The sequence below is a fragment of the Lytechinus variegatus genome, chromosome 12, assembly GCF_018143015.1.
Source record: "Lytechinus variegatus isolate NC3 chromosome 12, Lvar_3.0, whole genome shotgun sequence".
Lineage (NCBI taxonomy): Eukaryota > Metazoa > Echinodermata > Echinoidea > Temnopleuroida > Toxopneustidae > Lytechinus > Lytechinus variegatus.
Window position 1 is genome coordinate 19834748 of NC_054751.1, and position 19009 is coordinate 19853756.

The following is a 19009-nucleotide window of genomic DNA, read 5'->3' on the forward strand; positions in this document are numbered from 1 at the left end:
TTAACGTGCAAATTTTCCATCGGAGCAATTTTACCAGAGCAAAATATCATGGAACAATTTAAAACATGTTTTTATACAACATTTCTGACATACCGCAAAGTGTAAAATACTGATTTTCAAACTAAGTCTGCTTTTTTTTTCTAATTCATTTACAGCAGGCTCCTGACATTTAAAAATTATGTGAATCCAGTTATTATTTCTTAAAACTTAAACCAGGGGAGCGCTTCATGAAAGGACTTGTCGAATGTTTTATCCGGCAAGTCCCATTTTATCCGACAGTTACCATAGTAACAGTGCCTCTCAGCCAATCAGAATCAAGGAAAGATGTTAGGTCTGAAAACTTGTCAGACAAAAATGTTGATGAAACGGTCCCCTGGGCATCGTTTCAGAGACATATGTGACTAAAACACATCACCACATTGGTTAGATCATCATCATCAGATTATCCATGGTACCTTGCATTCATCGATGAGATTAGGTATTAGATTGTCGTGTCGGTGCAAGAACGCCTTTAACACCACAATTTCATGCAATGCATGCGTGCGAAAGCACCCTAAGCCACACGAATATTGCACAATGTAAGTGCATATCTGTACTGATGCGGTGCACAGAAATGTTTTGCTACGGGCTTTCTTGCATCAACATGACGAGATATCAAATGTGCTAGCATGACTTAAGTAACACTTAACTTTGTCTGTGTGAAATAGCAACAAATAGTATTAACTTTCTACCAAAACAAATTTGGGTGGTCAAAAGATTTTTTCATACTGTGAATTAACTCCAAAACACTAATTTGAGGCAGGAGTTCAACACTTGACTTGAAATTGATTGATATAATTTATATGGCACTTATCCTTTGCTCTCATACATCATACACTATGGCTACACAAATATCTTATGTGTTATAAATACTTTTTTGCACTATAAAGCTTTTAATCGATGACTTTGGTAATCTAAATGTTCACACATCGTATTTTCACTTCTGTATCATAGGACTACATATTTCAAACAGATAATGAATACATAAATCCATTAAAAAATGCTACTTCCATTCCAACCACACATAGATAAGTTACATGTAATTACACAAAATCACTACTTCTGGAATTGCAGAAACTATTTGAACACTGAAAGCTGTAAAATTTTGCAACAGAATGGTATATAATGAAATCTTACCTAAAAGTTTCAACAATGTCAGAGGGGTAATGTCCCCTTGGCTTTGTATTTCTAGAATACAAGATGGAATGCAGAATGTAAAGGTCTGAAGCATATGGTGTAATATGTACTTTTCAGAAATCAAATAAAATTCCTTGCTGGCGTTTACAGATACTATACCTTCCCTTTCCGAAAAAATATATCATTTGGAAATAGGGTTGCATATACTTGTTTGACGAATTAATCATTAACAGCTGTGTACCAACTTGCTATTTTCATTGCTAAATTAGTAGGCTTCAGGACCATGCAACACAAATTAATACAATATTTGTGATTAGTTACATTTCTGTAATGATTTGCAATAGCTTTAATGTAATAATCAATTTTTATTCAATATTTAACAGAATTGTCAACACAGTAGCAAAAAATATTGGTCTGTCAAGGGCCCCATTTCCTGTAAACCTACGATTAAAGTAACTTTGCCACTACCTTGGAACCTTGATTCCATAAGCTGCTGAGCCATATTACAATAGCAGTGACTATGGTAGTTACATGTACCATGATTGCAACGTTACGCTATCTGTAAGTTCCATACAAAGCAGGCACCTGCTTAGTTGTAGATGGAGGCAGTGATAATTGCTTTCATATCAAATCATTGATGAAATATATCTTAGATTTACAGTTTTAATCTAATCTTTCTTTTCATACGCATCTTCTCAATCCTCTCCATCAGCTTCTTCTTTTTATTCTTCAGCTTGGACATTTGCTTTCCACCAACCTTTTCTTTCCTCATCTCCTTTAATCCGATACCACTCAGGCTTGGCATAGACTGTCCCATTCTTAAACTATGAGGGCTCCCATCCACACTGCTCCCTGTGCTATAACCTGATCCATTGATGGACCCTTCAAGGATGTTGTCATTACCATCAACTCTGGACAGACATGGCGATTCCTTGAAAGAACCATTAGGTTGAACTGTCCTTCCACCAGTATCACCAGAGCTTATGGTGTTTTGTACAATGGGTGTCGACTGCAGTATAGATGATCGTGTAGTACTGAGACATGGGCTTCCTAACGATCCTGGAGACCGGACTACAGTCTCATCTGGGTTTTTGCTGGTGTTCAGAAGAGCTGCTGCCTGTGGTGTCCCAAAAGCCTGTTCTTCTACGGGTCTGAATTGACGGAGAACTGAGGACAGTGCAGAAGCCTTTTTCTTACGCTTTGGCCAGGTTAACAGCTTGCTGGCATCACTGCTCACAGCCTCCTCATATGACCTGTCACAAGATCAAATGTGATCTCACACATATTAAATAAGATTAACTACTCAAATAAAGTTCAGAAATACCACAAACAAAACTCGCAGAAGTGATTTTTTAGACCATTTACTTCCTGCTGAGAGTGTCCATGCATCTGAGATTTCTTCGTTTCATGTTTACTTCTGACTGTTATTTTTTCTGTTATATTCTATTTTGTATACATTTGTAATGATTTATATTTTTGTGGAAATCTTCATCAAACCCCAAGCACCGGTTTCTCCTTACACTGAATATATTTATAAATTTTCTGTCCACTAAATCAGGTAATTACAAGGGTTAAAAACCTAATTGATATCAACTAGCTATGTTGGGGCTGCTTTTCAAAAACTGGACAGAAATCTTGAAATTCATTTTGGCAGAACTATTGTTAGATTTGAGCTAAGCTGTCACATTTCACCAATAAATCATACCTTTTCTTTGATGATACTCTCTTGGGGCAATCTTTCCTCTTATGGTCTAGTGCCCCACACACGTGGCAACCACCTTGGACCTTTTCACAGTTATGAGTTGGCAGCTCACACATGTTGCACTTGGTACAGTGGCTGAAAGCTGTTGTAAAGGATATGAAATATGGTAGATTTAATACAATTAATTAACCCTAATAAGACGTGAATTTGTGTACAATTCCAATGCTAATAGTGTTTTTAGCCAAAATTTATAAATGTGCCATTATTTATCCCTTTACTGATTAAACTCAACTAATATCAACTTGATTATGGTCAGAATAAAGTCTCTGACATTTTCCAACAAATAAAAACAATAAAAACATTAAAGTCAAACAGCAAATGAATGCATAAGAAATTAAGAAAACGCTATAATACTAGAAAATAATCATAATATTGATTTTTAAAAAACTACATTTGCCCATAATCCTATAAAGAGTCTGTGAACAAATATATAGAAATTTAAGGGCCTTATTATAAAATTAGAAAAATTTTCTTATTTTATGCGTAAATTAGCACAATAATTTAGCAATGAGATTTTACAAAAAATCTGATCTTGCATTTTTTAGTTTATGCCATGGGTAACGCACATGCCGATTTTCATCGCGATACCGATGGTACTGCATTCCAACATGAAATGGACATTTCATAGCACCTCTACTCAGAGGTGAAGTGGTTCATACATGGATTAAATGTTTTAATAATCCAAGCTTATTCTGAATTTTGTTAAGACATTTCTCATTCCAATCTATATATTCATGCATAAGCTGTGTGATAAGGATTTTGAGAGGTTTGACATTTTAAGGGCTTTTCATGTGACATTCTGTTACCTTTTATTTTCCAAGCAGATTTGTTAAACAGTTTTGAATAAAAAAAATATGCAATGACTCATCCCTCCTTATGTCAACCAATCAACTAATGAATGTAGAATAAAATGGGTTCAATAAAAGATGAAAATGTAAATTTTGATAGAAATTGAGAAAACACACCTGAACAGAATTTGATTACCTGGCTCTAGCTAGTTCTTTTCAAGAACTCAATTCAGATGTTCTATGGTATTATTTTAATATTGAAAGTATTGAATACTCACATGGTTTGACACATTTGTTGCAGATCTCACAGTGGACATATGTGGTACCATTTTTAGAAGGGCACTCTTGACACTTGGAACAGTGAACATTTTCAGCAGCTACGTACCGGTGGCATTCCTTACAGAATCTGAAAGAGAATAGATAGATTGAACATAACAACTCATGTAGTTGCAGAAACTCTCTAGAATCAATATTGTCACTATACGAGAGAAGATCTAGATCTGGGGAGTGTTTCATGAAAGTTGTCGGCACTCACAAGTTGGTTTTCTCCGATAGCTACCATAGTAACAGTCAGAGGCAAGTGCCTCACAGCCCATCAAAACCAAGGATTTCACAATTTAGTCAGTGCTGACAACTTTCAAGAAACATCCCCCAGGATGAAATCTTGAATCCCAGCTGATAAATGATCACATTGAAAATCCTAAGCAGATAGGCAAATATTGGAAAGAGCATTATTATCAGAGCTGCCAACCTGAACAAGAACATTTCAGTATTTTTAAATCTGAAAAACAGTATATTGGCGAGGAAATCAGTATTTTCGAAGAAATACCATAGGACAACACATAAAACTGAAACTTGAGAAATCAGTATTTTGCATGAAACCATCAGTATTCTTCTCATTTTTCAGTACTAAATACTGAAAATCAGTACTACTTGGCAGCTCTGTATTATTGATTATTAAATGACCCTAAATCTGACTGGAAGGCCACGTTTCATTTGCTCAATTTTTTTTAGCAAAAAACACATTTTCTCATTTGGGCACATACTTTTATTCACTTGGATGATCATTTTATTCAATTCTACTCTAGCCCATTTCAGATTGTTACCACATCTGGGTCCTGTAACACAAAGGTTAGCAATTTATCATACGCTTGATTTTCATGATCGATTGTACATTGTAGTCAATGGAATCAATCGTAGAAAAATGTTCCATGATCACTTCAAAGCTTTGTTACGGGCCCCTGGTATTGATTTTTAAGGCAGCGCAAGTGGTAATTTCACATTCTTACATGTTCAAGATATACATGTAATACATGTTAATCCCCCCCCCTGCCCATTTATCAGACTTTCTACCCTCTGTTTGAAAGACGAGAATTGGAACCACCAGACCAAGACATAACCAATGAACTATGAACTACATGTATCTTATCATATATTCTAGCATCCTAGAACTCAGTGGTATTTAATAATTAAAATACAAGATAAAATCTGACTGAATTAAGATTGATGCCCAGATCATCAAGCTCAGTCCCACCTGTATCCTTCAGATGTTGGTAATTCTATTTTAGCTGGATCAAGGTTCGTAAAGATCCTGACTGGTGATCCTTTCTTTTTGGCGTCCGGTCCTCCTTTAAACAGAGGATGGTTATCGTAATCCACCTGTAAATATGATATCAAACATGGTTAAAAGGATTAAAGATATTGTTTAATGAAAGAGGTGATGCTTTGAATATACATGCAAAGAAACTTTGTTCGGTGGAATGAATATGACAATATATATTATCTTTACAATAAATTACAAACACAGGTATTAAACATTTTGTTGATACAAACACTTGCGTCTTGTACATGTATGTGGGTCTTGCAGCGTCGGAATTACACGGAGGTGACGGGCGATTTTGCCCCCATGACAGCGAAAATTGCCCCTAAAAATTCTCAAAACCCAATGCTTTGGGGCGACTATTTATTTTAGAGTCGCCCCAATAAAATACCATCGACAATGTAAAAAACTACTTCACACAATTACGTTCTCCGGCGGCGGAGCAAGCGCATCTTTTATATCGCCCTTGCCAGCTTTAAGTTGAACGGTCGATGCAATATCCGAGCCTTCCGTAACACCGGAAGCTTCGCGACTGTAAATAAACGCGCAATGCAATATGGGATGCGGAGTACGCATAGTCTTTAGCACAGGCTTTTTAAGAATTGTTGACGCACTTGCCGCATGGCTTATGTATATGTACGCGTGCACGATTAGACTGCACAGCTGGTAACGAGACCACATGCATCTTACGGTATGTGTACTAGGCATGCACAGAATTGTAAGCGATCAGCTGGTGATTGTGACAGCTCTGCTTATCGACATCGTCGAGTCGGAGTGCGAGATGGATAAGCAGCGAAGCCATATCGTACATGTATAAATTTAAATATCTGGAAAGCTAAAATCAAGTAACTTTCAATTTACGATAAGCACAGTTTCAAATTGCCAAGTGCGTCTCTTTTTCAATACCATGGTTTTTCCATACTTCACCATGTGCAATATCTAATGCACACATTTCCCATTTGGGATATCACAATTCTGTGATATAGTAATTCGAATTGCTCAGGAAATAAATCCCTGTTCACAGCACATACGATGTGCGAGTCTTTTATCCTCACAGTCGCTGTCTTTGCTTGTCAAAACGGAGCCTTAATAATCCAAAATCACTTCGCTTATAGTTGTGAATTATAACTTTTTAATTTCTTTCTTGAAGAGGGGTAAATATCAGACAATAAATCATCAAACAAGGCTCAGTCTAAAAAAAAATTTAGGAGGACGCCGTGCACTTGAGTGTGGTACTTGCATACTGTTAGCTAACCCAGAGGGCTCTCGGCCGCGTAGCGGTCGGGAGCCCAGAATCGTACGTGCATTTGTCTATGGCTCACGATATAAAAATATCAATTCCTACCCTGGGGTCTTGGTACAAGGTCACTCATGTGAAAACTGGGCGTTGTGGCGTGCGCCTGTAATCCAAGCTGTGGGGAAGTTACAAATTGATGCAGAGGTTCGAGCCCTGGTCACGTCTTTCGGATGGTGACGTTTAAGGTCGGTCCCAGACGTAAATAATCATATCTGATTGATACACGTCTGACAAAACTCAAATACACACACACAAGGGTGGGGGGGGGGGGGTGGGTGGCACTGCCATTACAACTTGCAAGCTTGCTTGGTAAGGCAAGTAAAAAGGGTTAGTTCATACAATCAGGCAATGCGAAAAGGATATCAATATTGTCAAAGTCAAGGAAAGAGGGTATACTTTTCAAAAGCCCAGTGAGCATCATGCATGGAAAGGGTATATATTTATGTATACTAGATAGGGCTATTATCGTTAAGAAAATTTTGTCGATATTGTGCTAAAATATCTTATCGATATCGATAACTATCGACAAAATAATCAGTACGAATTTTTCTAGCCATTATAGCAATGTCACATACTCGCGTTGGTCAAAATTTGTATCTGCCACTGTACCAAAAATGCCTTAGGGTGGAAGAAGTTTTATTGATAATTTGGGGGCTTTTTGGACATTGTTCTGAGCAGTATTGATATCATCTCTAAGTGGCAAAAAACAAGCGATTATTGACAAGACAAGTGATAAAGACGTTATCGACAACGATACTAGATTCAGAAGGAAAAAGGAATTCATGGATGATTCACCTTATAATCAAGCATTTTTAATCCTTCAATGCTCTCTTTGATCCTGTGTTCCAAGAAATAGGGAAATATCCACATTACGGGTAGAGCTCGTCCAACATCTATTAAACAAAGAGATTAAAACAAACACAACAGTTTATCGAGACACTTAAAACCATCCTTACATATAGCTACATTACTGTTTTTCTCTTAGAAATTCCATAATCCTTTTTTCATTGCTAATCATCACATTTCTTTAGAGAAAAAATAATGAGGAATACAGAAATTCATCTGCAGAAGATGCTTAGTGCCTTCACGGCAGGGTCCTATTACAATGAAATAAAGAATGCTTTGCCTTCAGTCGGTAGGAGCTAGAGGGACATTTCATAGATAGACAGATTTTAAATGTGCAAATTTTCAGCAGGATTTGGGGGAAAGACTTTCTCCTCCATACTGTCAAATGGTTCACAAAATGACAACAGAGTTTTGCTTTAAGAAGTAGTCTAAACGGCAGTTACACATTTTCACCAAGCCATAAAAGAAACCATCCACTTTTTTATAGTGGTCATGAATAGATCTAGATGAATTACATGTCTAAAAAGGAGTTCAAGATCTTTCAAGTGACATTACGTTAACTACATTATTCTTCCAGGTTTAATAACTCAGCAGTGTCCATTGTATTGAACTTGCAAGAATCTATTAGAACCTACGTGTAACATTTGACCTCCACATTTCCATGATCCACCTCACCCCGGATGCCAGAGCATCCACCATGCCTCCAAAGGGTGGATCCGTTACCATGACGACACCTTCACCGTCGTCCCTTCGAAGGAACTCCCTGCATCTCTCCTGACTTGTTGGACCATCCAGGAAGTAATGGTTGAACATGTTGTATCGGCAAAACTGAGAGGGTGGGTAAAATTGACCCTGGACACGTAAGAGATTTGAAAAAAGGAAGTGTATAAAGATCAATGATATATGAAAAACTTATTAAACATGTATAAAATTGATTCAATTATCATTGTAAAATATACATTTCAAATGGAATTGACAGTCAATAATTTTTATATATTATAGTGATCATGACTTCTGCAATGTCATTGGCCAATAATGTTTTTTAAAATCAGGTAATACCTGTGAACTTTTGTCATAGCATAGGGCATCCAAAGTATATTTTCTGTAACCATGCATGTGATATATTAGCTGCTGCTGTTTCTATATATATTTTTTTATAATATTTATGTGAATTCATAGATCCATCCCAGGATGTTCCTGTATTGAGTAAGGAAAATTGTGTGCTCCCTTTTTGTTGTCTGCTTGAGACTAGAAAACATGGTTATCAGATTTGAAGTAATGAATGGAGACTTGCTGTCACAACCTAACCAATAATATCATATTGTACAATTTAAGTAGATTTTCTACACTCACACATATAAAATCACTCTACTTTCCCTTTCTAACAAAATATTGCAAGGTCTACTGACTGGCACCTCGCATGGGTTAACGTAAGTGATGAGGATGGAATCTGTGCTGGACTTTCTGAGCCATAAGAAGTGTTTCCTTTCTTTTAGGGTCTGTAATCTTACAACATGGTCTTAAGGCTGGGCCCGTAACACAAAATTCAATTTGAAAGAAAAATTCTGATTGGTTCCTGGTCAGTTTACTGAGCAAAAAGTGCATGCAACAATGGTCTTGATAGGCCACTTCATGTAGCAAATAATCGCTAATCTTAGTGTCATGGGGCCCTGGTTTCAAGCAAGTGTTCTCGACACATACAGTATGTAGTAAGGGCATATACTTACAAATCTATGATCAATATCAAGTAGTAGACTCTCCAAACCAGAAGAACTATTCTGAGTGATGACTTCATGCAACCTAGAAGATGATAACACGTCAAAATAGAGGGTTCATTTATAAACCATCAAATATTATTCAAGTACCACCCATCAAGATGACTATATGTGTATCTGGTGAAAAAAAACATAAAAAAAACTAAATAAGGAGAGATAAATGCAGTAGAATTAGAATCAATCCATGATGAAGAAACAAAGAATTTCTATAAATCCAGTAATAGTGATAAAATGTAAAATACATAATTAAACAAAAGCAATAAAGGATCAGGGCATATGGTGTTTTCATTGTTACCCCCCACCCCCCCAAAAAAACCCGGGAAATTCTACCTTGTATAACCAATTAGGCCCGAATTCCCAAAGGTGGTTATTAAAACTATCAGTTGAAGCCATGGTTTATGCAGATTTCCTGCATAAATTTCACTTATTTACAGCAAATACTTTAGGTGTCAAATACTGATGCACGCTTTTGTCACAGTGCACCAAATTGATGCCTTTTACCATGGCTCTAAATGCTATTTTTTACTTATGAGTCACTGTTTCGAATTAATGAATAAAATAGCATACTTGACCATGGCAACAGGCGTCAATTTGGCACACAGCGACAAAGGCGCGCATCAGTATCGGCCATTGTTTAATATACGCAATAGATAAACTCAAGTTAAACAGGAAATCTGCATAAACCATGGGTTCAACCAGTGGTTTAAAAATCACCTTTGTGAATTTGCCCATTAAAGTTGTATAGGGGGCAGATTAGATGCATCATATCACACAAATACCTCTATAATCAAAATATGTTCCGAGAAATTGCATATAGAATTGTCATTGAGTTGTTTGAAGAAAATAAATCATAGCACACTCAACAGACAAGAATTAAAGATAAATTCCAGTTTTGGTAACGATCTGAAAATGAATTTTTACAGAATCTAATATAATGACCACACAAGTGTCTGTTTGTATGAATAAAAAATAAGTGCCAAAGGATTCTGGAAGAATTTGTGTAATTGCTGAGAAATAAGCAAAATAAGCGCGGATTCGGTCACTTCCGTCGGGTCTTGATTCCAGCAATAATAATACACTGTCCCACGTGTGCCTATCTGTGTTGGTGATCTTCAGTGTGAACATTTTCAGTGCAGATTTCAAGATTTCACAAAGTTCAGTTTATGTAACTGTACCAGATGTAGATCCTCGATGATATACTGACAATAAAGCCTGGTTTGACAGACTTTCTCATAAAATCAGTGTTTACTGCAACTACTGGCATTTCTCTTTAAATTGAAATTCTTTGAAGTTAGTTTCATTAGCAACTATGACACAAATTTGCTGGCAGGACGATGAGATTTCTAATTATGAAGTGCAAAGTATATATCTGTGATAAAAATCAGAAAGATCTTATTAAATGAAAAGATGGCTGCATGTAACATGTCAAGATAGCTGGACCTGAAAATAATTGCCTGACTGGTGCATGCCTATTTCTCAAAATATTATATTTTTTCATTTGAATCTGAGGGTCTTGCCATTTTACTACTGATGCATTCGCAGTGGTTAAACAACATATCAACTATACATCAGTGAAAGATAAGTAGAATGAAACAAAATAAGCTTCTTAAATTTTCTTTAATTACAAACTGAGAATTTCGTTCAAAAACTTATTTGCAGGTCAGCTGATATTTTTTTAGCATTGAGTAACACCTATAGTCCAATATGAGCAAAGCAAGGATATCTAAAGTAAGCCTGAGTCGAATCGATTTTAAAATCGGTGTTCGATCGATGTCATCGAACACCGGTGCAGATTTTGCAAAATCGGTGCATCGAAAAAAAATTAAAAAAATACGTCGGCCGGCCGATTCGTTTGGTTTACACAATCATCAAAATATCAGTAATGTCCAACTTTACTACTACTACTTACTTGATTTCTATTGCCCCCAAAATGAAACTGATTGAGTAATTATGATGCTATTCACCATTAATTTGAAGTTTATTTCGATCATAGTTCGAGTCTTACTCGTCTGCTCGTGCCGAGATAATTTATGCACGATGAATTCATGAATGGAAGTCATGGCCATCGATCGTGCATGCGCAGTACTGTTCTTTAATCAAACCAGAAAATGGCCGGAAATTGACGCGATCAACATAAAATAAATCTTGCTTTCATGAACAATATTAATATCATGACCATAGAACATTATTTAATCGTAATATTTAACAATAATTTGCATATGATAATCATTAATATGAATTTAGAGCTTGATGTGAAACGTTTGTATTTCGTTTCAATTTTCAATGGCGGACATCTCATGACGATCGAGCTAGTGCACTTGTCTAAAAAAATAATCATCACATCAGGATTGATTCTCGAACATTGTCTACATGCAAAAACTCTGTTCAAGTTCGTAATATCACCATATAATAACATTTTACATGACAAAACAGAAAAAATTGCGTTTGATTTTTTTTCCCATCAATTTGAAGCTAGTTTGTGCCCAACTTTGGGCTCTAATTTCATGAATGGGAAAATATGTCATACGTCATCGAACACGCATGCGCATTGTGCTTACTTTCTCAGAGCTTGGAGGAGACGTCCAGAGATGGAATAACAATAGAAATAATCCGGGAAGTATTAATTCTTCCATATGAACATAACATACTTTGCTGACATCGTCAATATTCTTAGTATGACCATAAAATCCTGTTAAATCGTAATAATTTAGATGAATTTAGGGCTCGATTCGAAACATTCGTATTTATTTTGATCGCATGCTCAATTGCGTCTAAAAAACTGGATTGACATTATCAGGATTAATTCTCGAACATTGTCATAACTCATATTCCACAATCTTTCCTCACAATCGTTATATCAGCATTGAATAGCAATTCAAATGACCATCCAGAGAAAATTACGTATTTATTCCCATAAATTTATTTGGAGCTCATTTTGGATCCAACTACACAATCTCAGGCAAGTTACAGCGCTCTCCCGTTGATTGCACTTGTTTGCTGGCACTGACGTCAAGCATGCCTGTCGTTTCGGGAGAGTGAGTGTACGGAGCTGCGGACGGGGCTGGACTGCGAATGCTAGTTGACCGAAAATCATTCGGATCGACTCTGCATGATTCATGTCTTTATTATTGTTTCATTTTAAACTTATATGTTGTCATCTGCAAATATCATTGTTGAAGATATTTTGGGAAGAATTCTGCTTTGGTCCCCGGCCTTTTTTTGTGTGTTTTGTGATCATGGAAAATACAAACGAACTTTGCTGTCATCTGCTTGTGCAACGCTCACCCGGCCAACGCCAGCGCATACCATCAGTGCGTAGTGCATATGCAAAGCGCATCGCATCGACGCAAAAACAAAAGACTAAATTTTCCCCGCCTTCAATATTCGATGCATCGATGTTCGATCGAATTAGAGCTGTCGAACACCGGTTTTCAAAATAATCGATATGACTCAGGCTTAATTTAAAGAATTAATATAAAAGTGAAGAGCTGTACTTTTTAGAGTGTTTTTTAAAGTGTTCAAATTTTTTCTCTTCCTTTTTGGCTTCCCATAGGGTCTTTAAAATGCCAGATCACTGGAAATTACTGAAAATTCTTACCTTGGAACACCAACACAAAGTACCCTCTTAAAGCCAAGAATTCTTAGTGTCTGGACGAGGAATTTCACTGATTTGGTTGAAAATAGGTATTGCTGCAAAGAGAAACATTAAGCAATAATTATCAAATCCTTCAGAAAATACACTGGTAAAAAAATGCCTATGATGGAATGGATTTGGTTTACAGCAACCGAGAATGCATAGGGAAGTGTAAATTTTGTTGCCAAAGGACAGCAAAAGAAACCACTTTGTTGTATTATCATATGTGGATAAAGAATGTAAATACTATCATTAAAAGAAAAACATCAATGTCACAATCAATGGATTGCATCAAATCAACTGGGCTCAAAAAAATAAATATGAAAATTTACTTGCAAATATGGAGCGTAATAACAGCAGAGGAGGGGTTTAGTGGTCATTTAGCTAATAAAATCAGTGTTTGCCTATTTGACTTGGGCAGACTTGCTTGTTTTCAGGGCATCAGAGACCTGACACATGCTGTGCACAAAAAGTTCAATATTAGAAAGGAAAGGCTTTACCAACCAAAAAAAACCCCACAATAATAATTTTTCTTTAGCATGATGCAGAGCTTGGGAGCAAGCTTCTGTGTCTGTGAATGTAAACTTGTGTGCGTTTATTTTATGCCAAAGCATAAATTTTAATTTACTTTAATTGTTCTTATCATATCATTGTAAAAAAACTCTCTCTTTATGAAGACTTACAGCATTAGTTTTATTGTTTTCAATGGCTTCCATCAGGTAGCTGGGTCTTGCTAAGTCTGTCTGGGTGATGCCCTTCTTGGTGCGATGTTTTCTGTGAGTCGGCAGTTCATCTGGTAGAACAAGCAGCTGACAATCATAGCAGAACATTCTCTCATTCTCATCAAGACTCTCTGTTGTGATGAATCTGAAAGAGGTGTGAAATCAACTTAATTGATGTCTATTCACATAGGTATAAATTTATCATTATTATATCATTACTTATTATTTGTACTGCACTTTTCCCATTAGGCCAAAAACGCTTACAATATTACAATATTTTTAAAAAACTATAAAGACGAAAGAGATGAGTTTTTAATGACTTTTTAAAAATTGCTAATGATGGAGAGACTGTCTAATTATTAGTGGCAGGTCGTTCCGGGATTTTGAAGCCGACACCGTAAAAGTTCTGTCACCAGCTAATGTACGAGTTAATGAATATGTGAGGCGAAGGTGATCACTAGCCGACCTAAGAGCTCAAGTTGGTGTATAAAGATTCAAGCAGTTAATTAAATACTGTCGAGCCTGTTTATTCAGTGTTTTGTAGATAATCAAGAGTGATTTGAACGTAATTCTCTGTTTAAAAGGAAGCCAGTGAAGAGAATTAAAGAGTGGTTGGGAAGGATGATCCCGGGAAACCTGTAAAATTAATTTTATTGGACATAAATAAAAACCTGTGATTAGAGTTATGTTGTTGGAGTTCAAATTTTTTATCTTTAATTTCCTACAATTAATTGTTTTCACTCCAATACTTAGTTCACTATTCATTATCAGTTTCATCAGTGTTATGTAAACTTATGTCTTCTTATTGCCTTTTCAGTCTAATTACCTGTAATTTTATTAAGAGTTATTTTCTTTAGTTGCTGAATTGATTTATTTAAAACCTGTATACTCGGTTCTTAATGACCTAAATTGAAGATAAAAAATGTTAACTCCAACAACACGACTCCACTCAGAGTTTAATTTCTGGGGTATTTTTATCATGCTTTAAATCTAAGGTCTACACAAAAAGCTCCAACAGAAAACTTGACGTTTAGATTTTTTTACTCCCATTAAAACTGTCTGTGAAGATAGTGACTGCACTTAGTGATGATACCGCTCCTAAAAAGAATTAAAGCAGAAAGTTTATTGACCATTGGACCTTGAAATCATCCAATGCATTTTCAAACTTTACCCACAGCTTCAAGAGACATTTTTTAAGTTTGAGATTTAACATCTTAAATTGTCAGAAATTGATTGTGATTATAGTGCTCTCTGCAAGAAAATGACTGCTATCTGAATAAAATGTCAAAGTCATCTGCCCTTTCACCAACCTCTGGTAGAAATCTTCCTGTCGCTTCCAGGGTTGTCTGGAGCGGTTGTACTCTTCTCTCATCTGTTTCTTGAAGTCCGAGATGATCTCAGCATTGGTGTGGAGCTGAAAGAATCCACAATCCTTCCTATCCCGACAGGCTGAGCAGGCATAGTAACGTTGGCTTGTGTCCTTTCCTGGTGTGAATCGCTCAAACAGAAGAGTTGGTCCTGTCAACAGATATTGATATTTTAATTTTTTCCAAACCAATTAATCATTACAAATACATGGCTGTGTCAATTTCATTCAATGAAATGTAAAAAATACCTACATGTACTTGTAATGCCTTGACCTTAATAACTGGGCAAATTATGATTGAAAGCATTGTATAATATCTAGTGCCATTAAGTAAAAAAAAAATATGACGTGCAATTGATACAAACAAGCACTGATTTATACCTTTGTGTAGGTCAGCACAGCATAGTTAATACACAGCAAAAGATCCAGCTCTAATCATACTTTGCTGAGTTGATGATGAGGTGGTAGATCTATCTAGAGTCGTATACAGCAGAGTAGTCTGCAGGCACAGACCCTGAGTGAAACTTTTATCAACAAGTGAGTCTCCACGCGAAGACTAGCACATGCAAAACTTGCTGTTTCAACTCAGGCCTTCAGTGTGTGTGTGTGTGTGCATTTGAGTTTTGTCAGACGTGTATCAATCAGATATGATTATTTGCGTCTGGGACCGACCTATAACGTCACCATCCGAACCTCTGCATTAATTTGTAACTTCCTAACATAGCTTGGATTACAGGCGCACACCACAACACCCAGTACACAAGGCATGAGTAGGCTGCAATTCAGACCCTTACAGTAACTCGAGTGAAGGGTTTGCACAGTTGACTAACAGCAGAGTGAGGTGATGCTAGCTAAAACAAGGTAAAATTAGGCAAATTAAGCAGTAACACTGCCTTGGTTTATTCAGTTTTGTTTTCTTCAAATTTGTTTTGTCTCAGACTGTGGAACTGGAAAATGTTTCTTTTTAAATAAAAACAAAAGCTTTCAACACTGATTTTTTATGACTATAAAGAGGATGATTTTGACAAGGACTTCGCTTCTCACATTATTATTTGCTGTCAAGACCCAAGCCCAAAGTAATCATAAAACAAAGAATAATTTGTTCTCAGAGACTGTCAGAGTCTCTCTCACTCTTTAGATCTGATCATCTCAGCCTGAGGGTTTTCTTTGTTTTGGATCTGGATGTGATACAGAGCAGGGCCGTAAGGTACACTGTATAATGCACCGGGTTAGGAGAGGGCGCAGACGAGTTCAGTCGAAACAATAGAAAACAAGATGGCGGCGTAAACATCGGGCAAGTCTCTTCCGTCTATTCATGATATTTTTCTCACTTGTTTTGATGAATTCTTCTTTAAAAATAACGAGAGCGTAGAAATGTTAGAAATGAAGTTTTATCCCATGTAGGCCCTACATGATAGGTCTAGATATTTTACAAGGAAAGTAGAAATCTCGGGGTTGAAAGTTTCAAGTTTTGGCTTCCTCTGTGTTGGTCTATGAGATAGGATCCCTGGCTTCGTATGACTATGAGAGTAACCTTACCAGGGTAGGAATAAATTTTTTTTTTTAGGGGCTACTTTTTTTTTACATTGGGGCTACCACTGAATATCTTGGGGCTATTTTCTAATTCATGGGGCTACTTTTTTTTATCGCATATCAGCAATTACCTTTTGACATTACAAGACTCACTGTGATGCCTAACAGCTCAGAACATTAATTTTAGCTCCCGGTGGTGGGGGAATGCCCTACAGGCCTTACAATAATCAACAGTGATCCCACCAGAGTCGCCTTCAGCTTCACACACTTCAGATTTGAGCCAATCGAGGCCCCAAGACTTTATTGGCTTATCAAAACATTTAAGAAATAGATTTAAATGTTGAAGTGTGTTTTGACACCCTCAACCCACATCCCCTTTACAACCACACACACATGGGCTTATTTATTTTTTTATCTTTAATGAACCATGAAAAATGAACCCCCCAAAAAAAATCTAAATAAAATCAATGAAAAAAACAAACATAAAGGAGAGAGGGAGAGATGGAGAAAGAGAGAATTCAGATCAAATAATAAATTTAGAAAAAAAATTAAGTTTTTTTTCATGGTTAGAATCACGAGTGTGGGTGTTTGTGTGTGATTGTGACTATGAGGTGCACTTGGATTGCATATAAATTATTTTAAATAAATGAAATTGATATCTTACTCAGTCTATTCAAATTCCAACACATAGCCACAGGTTCATGTACTTTAAATTTTTCACTCTCTCCCGAAAAATAAAGGCTAAATATACATTTTGCCATAATAAGAAGTCATTTCAAAAAAGTTTTTTTTGATAATCTTAAGGTGAAAATATCACCAAAGTGCCCATTTTGACGTATGAGTTTCCCTTTTTGGCTTTACCCCCAAACGAAAATTCGTTTGGCCGCCCTTGCCTTCCCATCCTCATAACAATTGAACGGCAAGTGTCCACCCCCCCCTTGCCTCTGCTTTCCCGGTTTTCATTTTTCGGATTAACGAACCTTATTTCGTTTTCGGATTAACGAACCTTATTTCGTTTTCGGATTAACGAACCTTATTTCGTTTTCGGATTAACGAACCTTATTTTGTTTTCGGATTAACGAACCTTATTTCGTTTTCGGATTATCGAACCTTCGGAAAAACGAACCTTATTTCGTTTTCGGATTAACGAACCTTCGGAACAACGAACCCTATTTCGTTTTCGGATTATCGAACCTTCGGAACAACGAACCTTATTTCGTTTTCGGATTATCGAACCTTCGGAATAACGAACCGTCGGAATAACGCCACAAATGTTCGGATTAACGAACCCTTTTTCGTTTTCGGATTAACGAACATCGAGGTATACATGTAGGCAATTTACGTGTTTCGGAATAAAGACCCTTCGGAATTACGAAGTGTAACCCGCGGCGACAAGGCCAAGGCCAGGCCAGCGGCAGGGGCATGGCCGCCGCGCCGAAGGTACGGGGGGGGGAATTCGAACTTACCGTGGGGGCAGTGAGGTGCATTATTCAACACATCTTCATCTACGCACACATCTACTCCACAATAACTCGGCGATACTACGGCACACATCATGTCCTCCTTATATAGTTCGAATGATATTCCTCACTTTATCTGGCGTACTATTACGAGGGTTATCATGCAAAAAGACCCATTTAAAAGAGAGAGTCAACTTCGGAGTCAACAGTTCAAGCGCGCAGCTATCGCTGGTACACATTTGAAAACTTTGAAAAAAAATATGGTACAGTGTCTGTGAACACGCAAACAACTTCCGTCAAAAAGAAAAGAAAACCCAAATGAAGAAGGAGAAGGGGTCAGGCCTGGGTTAAAGGCATGTCTTGTTAAAAAAATAAAAGCAGGCCTATACCTTTTACAAGCAAATGTAGTAATCTGACCAAATTACATAAAATGTGTGGCAAAAATATACTGCTACTGCAGAGGGCGACACATAGTATGTGTTCTCTCACTGCTCTAAATGCAGAGTCGAAAAAAATTACTCAGTTTTCCCAATCATATCGATAAAAGTCCAACAAAACATGTTTATTTTTAAATCCTAGTTTGTATAACCCTGGACCCTGGTGCACAATTATGGAGCAGATGCCCCCTTTCATATTGTTTGCGATTGATAGCATTTATTCTTCTTCATTCCAAAATTCAACAAAAGTTACTACGTAAGGCAAATATATATATATATATATATATATATATATATATATATATATATATATATATATATATATTCTACAATAAAATTCAGATTGTGGAGGTGTCATCAAAATAAAGCCTTGCAACGGGGGTGATTTTATTTTTTAGCACAAAATTCACATAGGAATGTTGTTTTATTCTACTGCAAAGCAATACAGTGGAATTAAAAATCACAATTCCACAACCACCAAGGTCCTATGGCGATATTTGATTTTTTAATTTTATTATACGAAGTATAAGAACAATTCTAATTTTCTCCGCATACTGTGAAACAAAAGCCCCTCCCTAAACATGTGGAGTTGAACAGGCTTAAATCAAGTTGG

At 36.6% G+C, this 19009-nt stretch overlaps 1 protein-coding gene across 1 annotated transcript; it reads right to left on the minus strand.

Annotated features, from left to right (window-relative positions):
• Window positions 1–300: 300 nt before the first annotated feature.
• LOC121425190 (rRNA N6-adenosine-methyltransferase ZCCHC4-like) lies at window positions 301–18185 on the minus strand. The gene is made up of 11 exons (XM_041621193.1): window positions 17966–18185; window positions 14911–15118; window positions 13562–13745; window positions 12843–12934; window positions 9197–9269; window positions 8105–8321; window positions 7419–7516; window positions 5261–5385; window positions 4005–4132; window positions 2882–3020; window positions 301–2429 (listed from the first exon to the last, which is right to left on the minus strand). The coding sequence occupies exons 1-11, from the start codon at window positions 18054–18056 to the stop codon at window positions 1832–1834; spliced, it is 1953 nt and encodes a 650-aa protein (XP_041477127.1). The 5' UTR covers window positions 18057–18185; the 3' UTR covers window positions 301–1831.
• Between the last annotated feature and the right edge of the window lie 824 nt (window positions 18186–19009).